The sequence below is a fragment of the Oculina patagonica genome, chromosome 6 (genome assembly GCF_052425735.1).
Source record: "Oculina patagonica isolate OP01 chromosome 6, crgOcupat, whole genome shotgun sequence".
In the NCBI taxonomy this organism is placed as follows: Eukaryota; Metazoa; Cnidaria; class Anthozoa; order Scleractinia; family Oculinidae; genus Oculina; species Oculina patagonica.
In genome coordinates, this window is record NC_135763.1 from 19734830 (window position 1) to 19752967 (window position 18138).

At 39.2% G+C, this 18138-nt stretch overlaps 3 protein-coding genes across 3 annotated transcripts; 1 reads left to right on the forward strand and 2 right to left on the reverse strand.

The window, feature by feature from the left end:
* Nucleotides 1-1219: 1219 nt before the first annotated feature.
* Nucleotides 1220-4886, reverse strand: LOC144656527 (putative ammonium transporter 2). The gene is made up of 2 exons (XM_078516749.1): nucleotides 4629-4886; nucleotides 1220-4120 (listed from the first exon to the last, which is right to left on the reverse strand). The coding sequence occupies exons 1-2, from the start codon at nucleotides 4786-4788 to the stop codon at nucleotides 2445-2447; spliced, it is 1836 nt and encodes a 611-aa protein (XP_078372875.1). The 5' UTR covers nucleotides 4789-4886; the 3' UTR covers nucleotides 1220-2444.
* A 1812-nt stretch (nucleotides 4887-6698) lies between these two features.
* On the forward strand, nucleotides 6699-11879 carry LOC144656553 (putative ammonium transporter 3). Its single transcript, XM_078516774.1, has 4 exons — nucleotides 6699-6941; nucleotides 8571-9146; nucleotides 10246-10628; nucleotides 11143-11879. The coding sequence occupies exons 1-4, from the start codon at nucleotides 6800-6802 to the stop codon at nucleotides 11845-11847; spliced, it is 1806 nt and encodes a 601-aa protein (XP_078372900.1). The 5' UTR covers nucleotides 6699-6799; the 3' UTR covers nucleotides 11848-11879.
* A 444-nt stretch (nucleotides 11880-12323) lies between these two features.
* On the reverse strand, nucleotides 12324-17804 carry LOC144656552 (putative ammonium transporter 3). Its single transcript, XM_078516773.1, has 5 exons — nucleotides 17527-17804; nucleotides 16719-16978; nucleotides 15085-15612; nucleotides 14144-14309; nucleotides 12324-13877 (listed from the first exon to the last, which is right to left on the reverse strand). Exons 2-5 carry the CDS (start codon nucleotides 16900-16902, stop codon nucleotides 12929-12931), a joined length of 1827 nt encoding a protein of 608 aa, XP_078372899.1. The 5' UTR covers nucleotides 16903-16978; nucleotides 17527-17804; the 3' UTR covers nucleotides 12324-12928.
* Between the last annotated feature and the right edge of the window lie 334 nt (nucleotides 17805-18138).

Here is an 18138-nt window from a genome sequence, read left to right on the forward strand (position 1 = left end):
TGCACTTCCTGCGCGCTCTATAAAGGGTTCACTTATCGCGCATTACCCTACTTGTTGCAGTTCCTGCGCGCTCAATAATGAGTTCACAAATGGCGCATTACCCTACTTGTTGCAGTTCCTGCGCGCTCAATAAAGAGTTCACAAATGGCGCATTACCTACTTGTTGCACTTCCTGCGCGCTCTATAAAGGGTTCACTTATAGCGCATTACCCATCGTGTGACAGTTCCTGCGCGCTCAATAAAGAGTTCACAAATGGCGCATTACTCTACTTGTTACAGTTCCTGCGCGCTCAACAAAGAGTTCACATATCGCGCATGACGCTACTTGTTACAGTTCCTGCGCGCTCAGTAAAGAGTGTACATATCGCGCATTACCCTACTTGTTACAGTTCCTGCGCTCTCTATAAAGAGTTCACAAATTGCACATTACCCTACTTGTTACAGTTCTTGCGCGCTCAATAAAGAGTTCAAAAATGGCGCATTACCCTACTTGTTGCACTTCCTGCGCGCTCAATAAAGAGTTCACATATCGTGCATTACCCTACTTGTAACAGTTCCTGCGCTCTCAATAAAGAGTTCACAAATGGCCCATTACCCTACTTGTAACAGTTCCTGCCCGCTCAATAAAGAGTTCACAAATGGCGCATTACCTTACTTGCAACAGTTCCTGCGCGCTCAATAAAGAGTTCACAAATGGCGCATTACCCTACTTGTTGCACTTCCTGCGCTCTTTGTAAAGAGTTCACAAATGGCGCATTACCCTACTTGTGGCACATCCTGTGCGCTCAATAAAGAGTTCACAAATGGCGCATTACCCTACTTGTTACAGTTCCTGCGCTCTCTATAAAGATTTCACAAATGGCGCATTACCCTACTTGTTACAGTTCCTGTGCTCTCAGTAAAGAGTTTAAAAATGGCGCATTACCCCACTTGTTACACTTTCTGCGCGCTCAATAATGAGTTCACAAATGGCGCATTACTCTACTTGTTACAGTTCCTGCGCGCTCAATAAAGAGTTCACAAATGGCGCATTACTCTACTTGTTACAGTTCCTGCGCGCTCAATAAAGAGTTCCCAAATGGCGCATTACCCTACTTGTTACAGTTCTAGCGCGCTCAATAAAGAGTTTTCAAATGGCGCATTACCCTACTTGTTACAGTTCCTGCGCGCTCAATAAAGAGTTCACAAATGTTTTTTTTATTTTTATTTTTGTTTATAGTACTAGTGTCACGCATCACTGGGAATTTTTCTTACCCGCCCTTTTCATCCTTATATGCAAAAGTTTTAGATATACACAAGCAAGTGAAAATATCCGATAAAATCGAAAGACGTATCGGAGTCGTCATGGTACCATTTTCAAGTTCTAAAATAAAAAGAATAAAATGTCAAACTATTAAAATTTTCTTGGAAGAACAGTTTGAGTCAAATATAGAAATTTTAAGTAATCAAATAATTCAAAAGGCTTTTTTATTACACGTTGATTTAAAAATTTGGATTGAGTTGTTCAAGACAATGGCTGCGGTCATATCTACGACGTAACTAAATTTCAACTATAGTTAGTCTCAAGTTACGTGACGTCATACCTAACTATTGTACACTCATGCAGTTAGCTTTAGCTAGTTCTGATTAGCTTTTGAATAATTTCGAATTTAAATTAGTTCATGACAGTCCTTTTTGTTGATCTGTGTCTAGTTGTTCCTCTTTTTTTCTATTTTTGCACGACATCTCGGCGTTGAAGAAAATAAAATGAAGTAAGGATGCTAGAAGCCGAAGAATTCAAGCTTTATTTTTGCTACTATTGGTTATTTTATGTTATTTCTTTTTCCTTCCTTCCCCCCCCCCCTTTTTTTTTCATATTTATGTTTATCTCGCACGTGCGAAAAGAACTGTCGCATTGTGATTGGGTTTTCGTTTGTAAAGTTAAGACAAACCCATGAGCTCTGCTTTGGTATAACTATAATTAGTCTGTATTGTTTTGGATCAGCGAGGCGTAAATTTTCTAACTATAGTTTGGGTGAACAGAGAAGCGGTCACATTACCGAAATAGCTAACTATAGTTAACGCCGTCTTAACTATAGTAAGCAGTCTAGATGTGACCGTAGACAAAAACTTTTGTCCTTTCTTGGGTTGAGTTACTCATTATAATTTTCTTTGTTGCATATGTGTGTGTGGATAAGTACATTTTAATGGAGACATGTTTTCCAAGAGTTTCTTGTTATTGCCAACTAAATGTAAAAAGAGCACTTGGAATGTTTTTGCAGCATCAACATTCTTTATTCTCAGTTAGTTTTCTCAGTTAGGAATCTGATTGAGTTAAGTGCTCAATTTAAGTAAACAACACTTAACAAAAACGTTTATGAAGCTCCAGACTAGACGTTATGTTTTTTAATCAACAAGCTCTGCATTTAGTCTTTTGAAAAGTTAAATCACGCGATAAGAATATTTCATTGCTGCTCAGTTATCATTTTTTCCTGTACTTGAATAACACGCGCATTGCGTTGATTGCCTCTTATGGCGTTTGCAACTGATCTTATCCCCGTCGGGCCTCTCTTTTTTCCATCAGCAGAGTCACTTTGATTTTCCACCTGGAACTGAGTAACACGGGTGCTGCGTTGTGCACCTCTCAAAGCAAGTGCCACTGATCTAAACCTCGCTAAGCCTCTCTCGTTTCCATCGGTAGAATCTCCTTGATTCTCTGCCGATAATTGAGTGACACGAGTATTTCCCTGTTTACCTCTCAATGCCCGTGCAACTGACCTAAACCTCGCCAGGCCTCTCTTGTTTTCATCAACAGCTTCGCTTTCTTTCGTCTCATGCGCATTGCGCTGGGCACCTCTCAAGGCAAGCGCTACTGATCTAAACAGCGTCAGCCCCCTCTTGATCTCTTGAGCACCGTCGCCTTGATTATTAGCCGGTGCAACTTTGTTGTTAGCCAACAATGCCGCACGCATGCGCTCAAGCTGTTCGGGCGTGTGCCTCTCAGTGCTGTGATCTACGGCGTGTTCACAGAAGTCAGCACCCAGTCTCTCCTCGTACTCAGAAAACCGGAAATGGATAAACTTGCCGATGATGTAAAATTGGGCAAACGCGATAACCGCCGACCAGAGTCCAATCGTTAAACAAGCCAGAAGCTGTACTCCAAGAACCTTTATATGACCACCTTTGAAGACACCGTATGTTTCGGAGAAATCCTCCAGGCGGTCTTGCTCGACGAACAAGCCAACAGCCAACATACCCCATATGGACGCGCCAGCATGGGTCGAAATAGCACCAACGGGATCATCAATCTTCAGCTTTTCTAACATAAGCCATCCCATCACCGAGATCACGCTGCCAATAAAACCTATGAAAATGCTCTCCCCAGGCCTAGCAACGGCACAAATGGCTGTGATACTAACCAGGCTCCCCAGTATACCCGACATGAGAGTTGGAACATCGACACGCTTGAAATAAAACACACCGAACAAGTGAGCAAAGATTCCCCCGCCAATAGAAGCATTCAAGGTGCAAACGGCTGATCGAGATGCAAGTTTCCATTTGCCGCCGCTAACTCCAAACGTGCTGCCGCAGTTGAAACCGAGCCAGCCCCACCACAGCATGAATGTACCCAGGATAACATTTGTTGGACAGGCCATCTTTTGTTTCATGCCACCGCCAGTAAATTTGTTTCTACGCGGTTTTAGTATGATGGTCCCCACTAAACCAGCAACACCACCCACCAAGTGCACGGGGCTGGCTCCACCCACATCGATCACTCCAAGCTCCTTTAGCCAGCCGTGATTACCCCAAACCCAGTAGGCGGGAAAACAGAAAGCCAGCGTGTTTGTGAACGAGAACACCATGTACGCCTGCAAATTCGCGCGTTCAGCGATGGCGCCTGATACGATCGTAGTCGCTGTTGTTGCAAAAGACGCTTGAAAGAAATACAAGGCGAACACACTTCCCATTTTTGACTGGCTTGCGTCGGCAAAAAAGTTACTTGATCCTGAAAACGAACCATGATCGTCAGATTGTCCCCGACTGAAAGCGAATCCGAACATCCAATAAGACAACCCGCCAAAAATTACATCTAGGGCGTTCTTGACCATTATGTTGGTCTCATTTTTCTTGGATACCATTCCTGAAGGTAGAAATACGAAAAGCTATTTAGACGTGATCAGTAAGGCAGGAGGCAACTGACAAAAATGACCCACTTGGGTGTTAAATATTTTCATTTTATTCGACCAAAACCAGAAATGAGACCGGAATTGCATCGGTACCTGTTTGAACACATCAAAGATAATAACTTTGACAAAAAATCACGACGTTTCAAAGACATTTTGTTCTTCAACATCTATTGCCGGTTGTTGAAGAGTGATCAACAAAAATGGTGTCACGAAATAAGGAAAAATACTAAGCCGGTGCGCATTTAGATGAGACTCGATTGAAAATTATGTTGTGAATGACTACAGTAGCAATATAGAGAACCCTAAAGGAGAACCCTATGTTTGATTCGGGACCATAATCCCCATTAAAAGGTTTAATAAGCACATTTGCTATGAAAATAAATTATATCTTGTATCTAGTTTTACTGAAGTTTTACTGAAATTCTTCACCTAAAGATCTCTTTGTGAACACAGGAATTTTACCTGATTCGACGAGACCAAATCCAGAGATCATGGTAAAAATGATGAACGCGCTTGTCAAAATCCACACTGCATCGCCCGGGCCAACTTCACTTGTGCTTGCGGCGATAGTAGAAGGAACAAATGATGGTGTGACATTTGTGGATGATATGTTAGTGGCCATCCTGGTTATTTAACTGATCAGGAAAAAAATACTACTGATTTCACGGATTCTGATAATCGCTTCTCTGTATTAACAACACGGTAAACATGCTATGCCGGTCACCTTGAGTTATTGACTACATGAATTTTTTATAATGTTTTTCGCAATGAGACAAATTTGTTAATTTCTCAAATCACAGTTTGACTTGCATATAAGGTTTTCCAACTTTATGAGTTCAAGTTTTGAGTTTTGAAATTGAGTTTCGAACTGTCAGATTGCTGCGCATCCAAAGTGGTCGCTTCTTGTTTTTTCAGCCTTCATATCGTACTGAAACTAGGCAATTTTAGGGCTGGGAACTTAGAGGATAATTAAGATGCTGCATGGGTCAGCCCTATTTCCTATTTGAGTCATGAAGATAATCCAATTATTTCTGTTTTTGTTTCCTGCTATCATAAGTCTGTCTCAGAGGGAACAATGGTATATTTTAGCAACAATGAAACTATTCTTATCGATCGTGAGCCCACCGTTTATTTTAGTCAATGGTATGAAAAGCTTAACAGGAATTCTCGACATTGAGCATATGGTATTCAGCCGACGTCTGTCTAAACCTTAGTTCAACTCTGTCATTTAAATAATTTATTTATGTGCTTCTCGTGTTTTGTTAACTCAGTTAACTCTCCATAGTGACTGTTTATAAACAACTACAGCATGGTAGACAAGCAATTATCATTATTATAATCACTTTGAGGAAAGCAATGGCGATCGATAATACGCTTTATTGTTATTATTTTTCCATTTTTTGACTTTAAGCTATATACATATAAACATTTAGCAAACTAGGCTATGAAAAAGTAGGAGATTTGGAAACACATGTGAAATGCTTTGTGTTCTTTGGCATACAAGTATTTTTCAAACAGAATTAACGAGCAAGAAACTCGATTTTCTTTGCTAAAAAGCATTTAAAATAATTGTTACGAATTATGGGTAGATTGTTTCAACAAACTTGCTTTAATAATACACAATTACCACTTTTGTATGAACTCGACGTTAATAACGATTTCTTCTCATCACGAAAATACAAACATTTTTGTATCTTATATACTGAAATTAACTATACAGTTGAGACGAAAAAATAAATACATCGAATTCGAAAATTAGTCAGAAGAGCCTCTGTCTACGCGATATGCAGAAAATACATAATTCAATAAATAAGTCTTTCAATCGTATCCCTTTCAGGTTTTAATGATGATCTCTCACAAAAAATGTTCAGTATTGACTTAATCAATCTTCACCCTTGGAGATAATTTTGCCAATAAAAACAAAACTATTCACACGAAAACAAAAGTATCAAATTGAAAGCACAATTATACAAACGATTAAACTGTTCTGTGATATTTGAAATATTGTGGCTAATTTTCAGTCGAAGGTTAATATACGAAGCAATGATGTCCTTAATTTGATTCTTGATGCTTATCAAGTTCTTGTAATTGGATGTAAAATAACATTGTTACACACTTATATCTTAAAATACGTTGTACATAATTTAAAAATGTTTCTTGTTGATAAATTAAAAGGTTAATTATGTACACTTCGAATGAACGATTGAAACGTAACCAAGAACGCTGTTTTTCCAATTTACATTTAACTAAATCTCTAAAAAACCTTTAATGAAAAGATATCATTTCGAAAGATTTTTATTTTACTTGCGTTTTAGAGTTTAGAGTTACGATAAAACAATTAACAGTAGGGGAACATAAGCACGGCATTGCTTGTAAATTGCCTTAAAACATAATGCCTCAAACTGTTTAAAATACAAAATCACGCATTGCTGTTATCAGCTTTTTACATAGCTTTATTACAAAACATTTTAATTCAAAACGACAAACAATGTGCCCGTTTCCAAAACAATATCAAGAAAAGAAAGATAAAAAATATGTCTATTATTAGAAGAAGCCGGAGCACCAACTTTACTTGAAAAATAAGCGTCGAAATCCTGATTTTCCTCCCAAGGGGACGGCGTTTAGAAAACATAATGACTGAAGCAAGTCCACCAACGGAATTTCCTCTGGAAGGACTCACAGGAAGACCAATAGGTTATGAAGATGCTACATGGATCCTTACAAGTGCATTTATTATTTTCACGATGCAGTCTGGTTTCGGTCTTATAGAATCAGGTTAGTGATTTTCAATTTCAGAAATTATATTGCTGGAAAAAATTAATTGGTTAGTCAAACCTGTAATGTCCGAAAAACTAAACAATGCTACAAGCTTGAAATCAAATAAAAATACAGGTTTGAGAAATATTCGGAGTTCCTTCGAATTCTAAACATGTTATTTCATGCATTTTGAGAACAGGAAACAAAATTATAAATAGAATATATGTTATTATCAAGCTTAAGTTATAGTTATAATAACGTTTTGGCCAATGATTTGATCTGGCTAACGTTTTAAAGTATGCTATCTCTGAATTTAGCTTGTAAGCAGTACGTAACAGATTTGAACTTTGTGAAGCATGATAATTCTTAATTCTTGAAATTGTCTTACTCATTTTAAAATAATGACGTCTTATGACGTCTCTTAGCCTGAGAATTTCACAAAGAAAAAAATTCAGTATGATTTTTTGGCTAAAACATTAAGACCCACTTGAGAAGAAATGGTACAGGTTCTTTTAGAAATATTTGTTAAATAAAACCCCAAAGGATCCTATCTGCAGTTTGTTGGTCAAGGCTTGCAGTCTTGTTCCCGGTATCATGTCAAAACGTTTCGCATCAATCTTATAAACATAAAAATAAAAATAAAATTGAAAAAATTAAACCACAGTATAGTCAGTCCATGTGATGTTATTAATTTAAAGAAGTTAACAAGATATTCGGTATTTCCTCCTTGGAGTTTTGAGACATTTTTAAACTATTTTTTACGCGAAGTTTCTTCCATGTTACTGATAATTAAATTTTTACATCGCAAAGATCCTCAAAAGACAAATTAAATGATTAAAAGAAATACTTGAGCATTTTACAAGACGTTATGCTTAAAAATATTAAAATTATATTTAACAATTGGCCATGTTCTAAACGAGCAGGGGACTGGGTACGAACATATTTTTTCTTGGTACGAATATTCAATATCGATTGAATTGAATATGGGGCACGTCATCTGAAAGAGCATCCAAAAATTAGTAAATTTACCGAATTTGATGGTTATTGGTTTAAACACAAAGACATGGTGCACTTTTAAAATAAGAGAGCTTAGTATGGATTGGAGGACGCCTGTCCCTCCAATCCAAACTAAGTATACCATGCCTTTGGGTTTAAACCAATAACCGTCAAATTTGGTAAATTTACTAATTTTTGGATGCTCTTTCAGATGACATGACTCATTTTTCAAATCAATCGATATTGAATGTTTGTACTGAAGAGAAAATATGTTCGTGCCCAGTTCCCCGCTCGTTTTGAACATGGCTAATTAGACTACGAGCCCGAGTTTTCTATGAGCAAATAGTCAACGAGGCGCAGCCGAGTTGACTATCGCTCATAGAAAACGAGGGCGAGTAGTCTAATTGTTTTAGTAGAAACTCTAAAGGATTGCAGTCCAAAACCTACAATATTGTGCACTTTGAAGACAAAAGTCAAGAAAATTTACCGCTTAAAGAGCTACGCGCGACTGTTTTCTTTTGGCGAATAGAAAACAGTGGGAGAACCAATCAGATTCGCAAATTTCCAATAGAACACAGCTGAGTTTCTATTAAATACAGATAGAAATAAGTCATGCACGTTACATTTAAATAATGCTGTTTCTTTTCCTAGGAATGGTTACAATAAAAAATGAGACTAATATAATGGTTAAGAATGCTATCGACATCATCTTCAGCGGTCTGTCGTTCTGGCTTTTTGGTTTCGGATTAAGCTTTGGTGTGGATGAAGGTACAAATGCTTTCACAGGGGTCGGGTATTTTCTCACGGAGGTACCCATCGAAAAGGGGCAAGTTTATTCAATGTATTTCTTCCAAATGGCGCTGGCTTCAACAGCAACAACAATTGTCTCTGGAGCAATGGCCGAGCGGACGAATCTCAAGGCATACATGTTATACTCATTTGTGAGTACGTTCTCGACATGTTTTCCAACTCATTGGATTTGGGGAAAGAACGGACTTCTCAAAGAACTCGGGGTCATCGATATCGCTGGGTGCTCTGGGGTGCACCTGGTTGGCGGTGCCGCGGGGCTGGCTGCTGCTGTCATGTTAGGGCCCAGACTAGGGCGCTTCGACGACAACAAAAAACGACCCCAGCCGTGCTCCATGACAAATGTGATGCTTGGGACGTTCATGTTGTGGTGGGGCTGGCTCGGGTTCAACTGTGGGAGCACCTTTGGCATCAGTGGAGGTACGTGGTTACTAAGATAAGATAAAGATAAAAACTTTATTACCGTGTCTGTGTGTTTAGCCCTTATGGACTAATTGGGGACACAATTAAAATACCTAAAATACTATTAATAATGCTAAGCTAAAAATATTTAAAATACTTAACTAAAAACTAATATTTACAATGTCTTAAGCGCAACAGAGTTTGCAACAGTTACTATTGTTGTCCACGTAGTCCGATAGATTGAGTTGTTTAATTTTAGTTTTGAATGCAGCCACAGTCGGCGAGTTTTTCAAGTCTTTGCTTAATTTTGACCATAGAAGGGGTCCGAGATATCTGATACAATGTTTCCCGTAGCGTTTAGTATCAAAACGCGGTAAGACAAAATCACTGTTTCTGAGCGAGTGTGTAGTGTCTTTGCGGACAAAAAAGGCAGAGACGTTGTCTGGCGCAAGCCCGTTTTTGACCTTATACATAAGCGTTGCTGTATCTTGTAAACGCCTATTATATAGTGTGGGCAAATCTGCCCGTCCCGTTTCGGCGTGGGATCTGAATATAGCTCTTAATGCGCGTTCCTGAATTCTCTCGAGTTTCCTTTTGTCCGATGACTTACAAAACTGCCATGTTAGATGGCAGTATGTTAGGTGAGGTAAAATAAACGTCTTATACAGTAATAGCTTAGCCCGTGCAAGATATTAAATTGCGAAGACGAGAAAGTACTCCGACATTCTGGCTGGCCTTAATGCATAGCGCACGGATATGCTCGGTGAACTCAAGATTATCGTCGATGTGAACTCCCAGTAGCTTGATTTGTTCTGTTTTTGTAATGTCTATGTCATCGATGTTGAGGACTGTATCGCTCTTGTCTGCTGATTAATAACAGCATAGGAATAAGTGGAGTCCAATTCTGTCTGTCGGGAATAGTGTCTCCATGTGAGACCAAATTCTTACAACTACCATTAAAGTAAATGTACGACAATCATTTAGGAGATTTGATATTTCAAGATTGCGTCTCACTGATGACGGCAAAACGTGCTAAGTACCACCAATGGTTCAATATAACTGCATTTTCTGTCGTTATACTTTTTAAGCTTCTTGTTCCCCTTATGTATATTTTCAGCAAAATGGAAGTTAGCTTCTCGGGCAGCGGTCATTACCCTAAATGGCTCAATCGGTGGTGGAATCTTGGCTATTGCGTACAGCTACATTCAAGATGAAGAGACACTGGATGTTCCGACTTTCGTAACGGGAATCCGCGGGGGCCTGGTAGCAGTCACTGGCATTTGTGCTCTGGCGAAGCCGTGGGAAGGACTATTGATAGGAGTTTTTGGTGGGCTGTTCGCATGCCTGCTTTCCGACGCCATGATCAAACTGAAAATTGATGATCCAGTGAACTGCGTTTCTACCCATGCTGGGTCAGCGGTATGGGGCATGATTGCTGTGGCGCTGTTTGTGGAGCAAGAGAAAGACGAAGGCTTTGCTGAGGAGAAAGGGCTTTTTAAGGTGCTGCTTAAATAAGTGTGTGCAGATAGAGTTTTCATTTCGTTTTTTCTTCCATTTAGATTAATTCACCCTATTTCCATTATACTAATGTTAGCGTTTTGAACAAAGTTAATTTAGTTCTGGCGGTGAACAAATGCCTGGTTTTTACTGGCAACAGAAGCATTAAGCAGGCTGTATAATGAATAAATGTAATGATAAATAAATGAATTGATGTATAAATATCCAGAGTCAATCTAGATTTCGAGAAAATCAGACGTGTTCGAAACAAAAGAAAACGACAGTCGTTGCTATGGCAACCTTTGTGATTAAGTGACCAGTAAAAAAATTAAACGTTGGTCATATTTGATCATTATAGCGTATTTTGGCTCAATCACGTTTATTTTTTACAAGTATGCAGCATGCATTTAACCGTTTAGTCCTAGCTGTAGCGAATTAAGTTCTTTTTACTGGTCCCCAATCTTTGGTGTAGTAGAAGCTGAGAGATGGAAGAGCTTATTAAAGAAATTTCTTGCAGGGAGGTAGTTGGCGACTGCTTGGTGTTCAGTTACTAGCCTGCGTGGTGACAGCTGCTTGGGGAGTCATAACAACAGTTATTTTGCTTTACGCGATAGAGAAGACGGTCGGTATACGACTCACACGTGAAGAAGAGCAGCAGGGCTGTGATTTGGTGGAACATGGCATCGGCGAAGAAGACGAAGACGAGGACGGAGACAAAGGGGAAGTCGACACGGGCGAACAAACGAAGAGACCAAGTGCGCTAAAAAGAAGCACACTAACTGAAGTAGAAAAGTTCAGCAATGAAGGATCAGAGGCGTCAGGGGAAAGAAAATTCACAGGAGCGTTTGTGATGAGGTTGCCGTTTATTGCTCGCGCCCTCAGACTCAAAAACAGGAACACAAAACCACTTAAAGAAGAACTGAGTGGCGCTCAACCTACTCGCGTTGAGAGCTCAGCTGATGCACGAAAGAATAAAGAAGATTCACCAACGCCCGACGATTCAAGCCCACCTCGTGTTATGAGCACCAAAGATATACGAAGGGAAAACGACGACACGCGGGTATCTGACGATGTGCAATCAATCTACAGTATAGAGACAGATATCGAAGAGCTCTTAAGAAGGGATGGGGAAACTTCATGCTATGTTATGAATGCAAAAAAGCCAACTATGGACAAATGCACACAAGTTGCCTGTGAACATGGCATGCTTTTTGAGTTGTAGATAGAGTGATTTCAGTTAACCCGTGAAATAGTTATTACACTTTTAGATACTATTAGACACAAATTCCATTGTTTTCTTTTGTTTCCGCACAAACTATTACGCACAAACTGCTAGATATTGTTTACTGTTCATACATATACGTACAATAAACGTATTGTCAAACATTTTTATTGCTATAGAAAGAGGTCACAGTGCAAACATTTTATGTGCAACGTCAACCTTTGGTGTGATTTCACATTTAACAGTTTATAAGAGTAAAAGATTAGTTGGGCAATAGAAGCTTTGCTTGTCTGTCATTTTTTTTAACGTCTCTAATTGCAACCCATAAACTAGCAATGAAAACGATTTAAAACAGGATAGCTGTTTTCTAGTACTGTTATTTCATTGTATCTTTATCTCTTCTGTTTTGATCATGTTGGCACAGAATTACAACAGAAGAATCCAACTATTCATACTAATAAACATGTTTTGCTCCTACTGCAAACCTTCGTACGTAATATTATTTAATAACTAGCTATAACATACATCAGTATAATATCACTCTATTCAGCATGCATTTTTTCTTAATATATAACCAAGAGACTAAGATTTCAAACCACTCCTTTTCTTGAAGTGAAGTTAAGGTTCCTGACAATGGCTTCCAGCACTTTGAAAAAAATTCTACCACTCTATCATGATCAGATACTGCTACAATAATTGCATCAAACATATACCTTATCATTGGTGAACAAGTTGTGGTCACTTTTGTGACAACAGGTTACCATAACAACAATATAACCTGTTAAAAACACCCGTAATGTAAGCTTTAAGTGCTTATAACTTAATAGCGAGCTCTGTAAACCCTCCATTTTTATTATCAAATTGTGATAGGCATTAACATTTCAAACATTTAAGGTGTTTCTGAGCCCCCTAAGCAAAATATATTTATACTTTGCAAAGAATTGTATCTTACCATGCTAAACCCAATGGGGGTCATTACGTTATCTCACAAGAAAATATCGCAACAAATTTGCTGCCATGATTAAAATGCTTTTTTTGTTCAGGTCGGCTCCCAAAACTAAAAGTGATTTTCAAAGCACCTCTACTTCTTCTTGTTGTTCAAGTCACTAAAACTCAGTCTAATTTCTCTTGCGTCATCCGCTGGTGTAAGGGTTATGATCACAGGCACTTTCATTTTGGGAAGGGTGGAGCCCCTGGGGACTTTTTTTCCCTCATTGCCCGAGAGAAAACCCGACTTTCTTTTGGATGGCAGAACTTTATCCCACTTGAATTTGGTTTTCGCTGAACTGCTGATATTGTTGGAGAAAACATTTTCGTTAGCTTCCTGGAGTGACGGCTGTCGTTTATTGGTTGAGGTAATTTGGCGATCCTGTGATACATTATCGCTTATAGATTCGGAATCAGTTTGCTCACAATCTTGTAACTCAGCGTCACCATTCGTGTTTTCACCCTGTGCCATACGACGGTTGTTATCATTTAAAGTTGTACCTTCAGTTTTACCTCCACTGGTCGGGAACACTCTGTTCTGAGATCGTGGGACAGGACGCACACGACTCTCGGTCTTTGCTTGTGATTGGTCAATCCCATGCTCGCAAGCGTCCGCACCCAGAACTTCTTCCTCTAATGGAAATCTCAGCCCAACAGATTTGTCGATGAGGTAAAGCTGAATGAAAACTGTAATGATTGTCCATGCGGTTATGGAAACGCATGCCAAGAGCTGGACTCCGAGTATTTTAACATGGCCTCCCTTGAAAGCACCATATGTGTCTGAAAATGTATTCTCAAGCGTGTCTTTTTCGACAAACAGCCCAACAGCTATCATTCCCCAGATTGAGCCTCCCGCATGTGTAGATACAGCACCGACAGGGTCATCGATTTCGATTCTGTTTAGAAGTTGCCAGCCGATGATTGAAATCGCCGAACCAATGAAACCAATAGCAAGACTCTCCCCAGGCCTCACAACACCACATATGGCAGTGATGCTGACCAGGCTACCAAGCACTCCAACCATGAAGTAGGGAATGTCCAACCTAGCGAGGAAACATTGTCTATCAGTACTCCTGACAGCACATATACACGTTGAAGCTCATTTACGTCAGCCACCTTTCATATTGTCTTTTTTCTTCAACGTTAAACATTTATAGATCTTTCCCAGTTTCTAACGTCGCTCTCACCTCATTGGATGAGAGCACCTAGGACCGAGATTGCACTCGGCTAACCTACAGTGCTAAGATAACTTGGTCGTGGTTAACTATCGTGTTTAAAAGCTTATTGTCTGGGCTCCATAAAATCTCACCTGTTACATTTAATATAACTGTAAAACGTAGCGAACACGCCACCACCGCATGAGGCATTTATAGTGCAGACCGCTGACCGAGAAGCAAGCTTCCATCTTCCACCGCTGACCCCAAATGTGCTGCCGCAGTTGAAGCCAAGCCAGCCCCACCACAGCATGAACATGCCTGCAATGAAGAATAAAATCAATTACAAACATTATTCCTGAAAGCTGTGTAGAATAACCAGAGTGTCAATCTTGTTCAGTGTTAATCTAACACCCCGAGCCTGCTTTTCTCTTGGTCAGCAGGCTGCTCTGGCCAGTTCCAATTTAAAAGTCGGCGATTAACGCACTTCTGCTAGAATCTGACTGGCTGACAATCAAAACTGCGGCGCATGCTCAAAAATCAGACTTGGTCAGAGTGAGAGCTCTTGATGCTGACCCAATAGCGGGCTCGAGGGACGAGGTTGATATGGTGGCGTGTAAAAATAGATTAAAAACTTGAAACTACATGTATCAAATTGTGTGTCGGGAGTAGGGATATGGCCCATTGTTGAGAGCGCTCGCCTCCTAGCTATCAGTGTGGCCCGGTTTTGAATCTGGACCTGAATTTGGACCTGGTGTCATATGTGGGTTGAGTTCGTTGTTGGGTCTCGTCCTTGCTCCGAGGGTTTTTCTCCGGGTTTACGGTTTTCCTTCCTCCACCAAAAATAAAAGTTTAATTCCAATGCGATCTTTGACGGATGCACTTACATTTTCTAACGAGCTCCTTGGGACTTTTTCGTGTTACATGGGTATGCAAAGTACATTAATTTCATAACTTGTTTTACATTTTGTGATTAAAAAAGCGTTTTCCCTCAACAGAAAAAAAAGAATAACAAGCAAGCAAAAAAACAACAACAACAAAGCAAACAAACAAAAAAACAAACAAACAAACAAACAGAACCAGTCAACGTACTTACCAAGCAACACATTGGTCGGGCTTCCCATGTTATGTCTCATGGGTGCACCAACACCTGAAACACTTTTGAACCTTCCCACTCGAGGCTTCAGCATGATAGTTGCGACCAGTCCTGCTACTCCTCCAACGAGATGCACTGGGCTGGCCCCACCCATATCGACCACGCCCATGTTTTTAAGCCACCCGTTGTCTCCCCACACCCAGTGAGCAGGAAAACAATAGGTCAAAGTATTCGTGAAGGCAAATATGATGTACGCTTTTAAGTTCATTCTTTCGGCAACTGCTCCTGACACTATAGTCGTTGCGGTGGTTGCAAAAGATGCTTGAAAGCAGTAAAGTGCAAAGACATCCCCCATGCGCGTTTCTTCTGCATCAGTGAAGAAGTTTCCGTAGCCAGAGAATGCATTAGCCCCGTCGTCGTTTCCAAACGTGAAGGCAAAGCCGAACATCCAGAAACCCAAGCCACCAAAAATAACATCAACTGCGTTTTTTACCATTATATTCGCCTCGTTCTTCCTTGAGACCATACCTTAAATAAAATCGACAAGTAAATAACTATTACACAGCATTGAACAAAACATACTGGTTTTTCAGTGAAAAAAAATCGATAATCTGTCGATATTGAAGGGAGAGGTCACAATATTAATCTGTGATCCATGCAGCAACATATGACACTTCTTTTTAGTGTAAAGCGATGATTTACAACGGCAGTCATCTTGCCTTGCCTTCTCTTCCTATATTTGCCTATTTTGTAATAACACAACCGAGTTATCCGAGTTATCATACTATCATGCTGAATAACTGTTTTACAGATCAAGCTTTTGATTTTTTTTTTATAACAGCGTTAAAAACTGTGCTGGGTGGGCGCGCTGCCTTTGTGAATTGTTTCCTTTTGTCCCCTTATGTGACAGAATTGTGTTTGAAAAGAACATCAAATGAATGCTGTTACTTGCAGCAAAACAAACGTGGCGCATGACTGCACACGAACATTATATTTGTATTAAATTAGTTGCAGGTGACGTAATGATCTCTGAGCCAATCAAAATGAAAAAACTCTGTTGATAAATAATACAAGCTCTTTTTTCGAGATCTGTTTCTAAGGGAAATATAATTTTCAAGATGCTGATTGATACTTGATTTTCCACCACTGATGAAATCGTATATAGCGAAAACCAGATTATGAATGTTTATAAACGGGGAAAAAAATAAATTCACTTGCAGTGACAGCTTCGAAATTAACTCGTTTGCGGGAAAATGACGGATACTGATAAATGATTTGGAGGGTAAATTGATACAAAGTCTGTTTCCGTTGGCGCGCCTTTCCTTTGGCTATACATAACAATTCAGTGGCGGAAAATCTTCAAAGTAAACTTGAAATGTGCGTTTTGACCTTGGGGATATTGTCAATGATATTTATTACCGGTAGTCACGAATGAAGTTTCTTAAAATGGTAAATTAGTAAAATGACAGTGGATTTAGGGTTGCAGATGCAGAAAGTACGGAAAAGCTTCTATGCAAATAAAAAAAAAACACGATTTCGAAAACAAGATATACAGTATTGGTATAAAACAAAACAATTACTGAGAAAAATAGAAATGTCACAGATTCCCAGAATAGTACTTAAAATAAACCTACCGGATTCCACCAGTCCAAAACCTGAAATCATTGTGAAAATTATAAAAGCACTGGTTAATATCCACACGGCATCTCCTGACCCATCCATGGTTCCTCTACTACGTGGGGTTGTCATCAATTCACCACTTATAACGGACGAAACAGTCTCGTTTAAAACCGAGGAGTTGGTTGGCGGGTCTGCCATTATGGGTCACTCAAAAACTGCAGCAGGTTTCTCAAGCCAGTGAAGATTGCTCTAACGATTTGCTCCTAGTGTTTATCTGAAATTAATAAAAGTGGTTTTACATTGTAAATAAGAGAATATTGTGCTTATCTGAGAGAGATCTCCTGATAGGTTGTAATGTATATCTTTAAGGGATCTGAATTTAAAAAACTGCAACATTTGGTATAGGTACAATGTGCGGCAGTAGTTTAAATATGTACATGTGCAGGATATTATAACTGTAACTGCACTGAAAGGACTGAAAGCTTGATTTATAACTATACTTATATCAAGTATCAGATACATTATCCATTTCCGAATCATGAAGTATTGTTCCGAGAACATGCCACACTTTTATTTAAAGGCTTAAAACAAATAGATAGTAATTCTCTATAACGAAGGAGGACTTTGAATTAAAACGTTCGTTTAAAATGATCGATTTTAAGTTTAAATTACCTCGACGACCATTTGCTTTTCGTGGACAGCCTTTGGCAAGATAAGAAGTCGGCAATTAACTAAGCATGTTAAATTAAGCTCCTGAATTTTTATATATATACTTTATATTTTTGGCTTTTAAAATACTGGATGCTTAATAATTACGCTCACCTAAACGACGTCGACGTTTGCCTCTTACTTAACACTTCTGTTTTGGTCCAGCTGAAATTAGTATGTGATAGGTTTCCCGCCGCTCTTTAGACCAACTAAAAACACATATAATTACGCCGTCTTTTTTGCTCACTGCTCATGTTCTGTGACGTTGTCGAATTCCCTTTTTGTGGTTACTTAGGAGTCATTCAAACAAGACAAGCGAACTGCGTCGAAAAGAGTTGGTCTTCCGCTGAATAAACCTCTCATGAAAATAACCGGCGTATATGACAATATGCAGTAAATACTGCCTGCGAGATCCACCGGTGAATTAATCAATATGCAAAACTCGTTGAATGTGCTTGAATAATTAAGCAGTTGCACCGAAAAATACCAAAAATACCGGTAAAATAAAAGCGATAATGGAACCTTCACAAAGCGTTAGTCGATGTTTTCATTTAGAGTGCTATCCATTGTGGCGCATGTGGCGACAAAATAATGTAATTTTTAAGCTACAATAACTTAGAAAGCCTCGTTTATTCATAAATAATTTTTTGTCCCAAAACAGTTTTTATAATTTTCACCTGTTTGGTGAAATTGTATGGAAATAGATAAAATGTGACATTTACAACA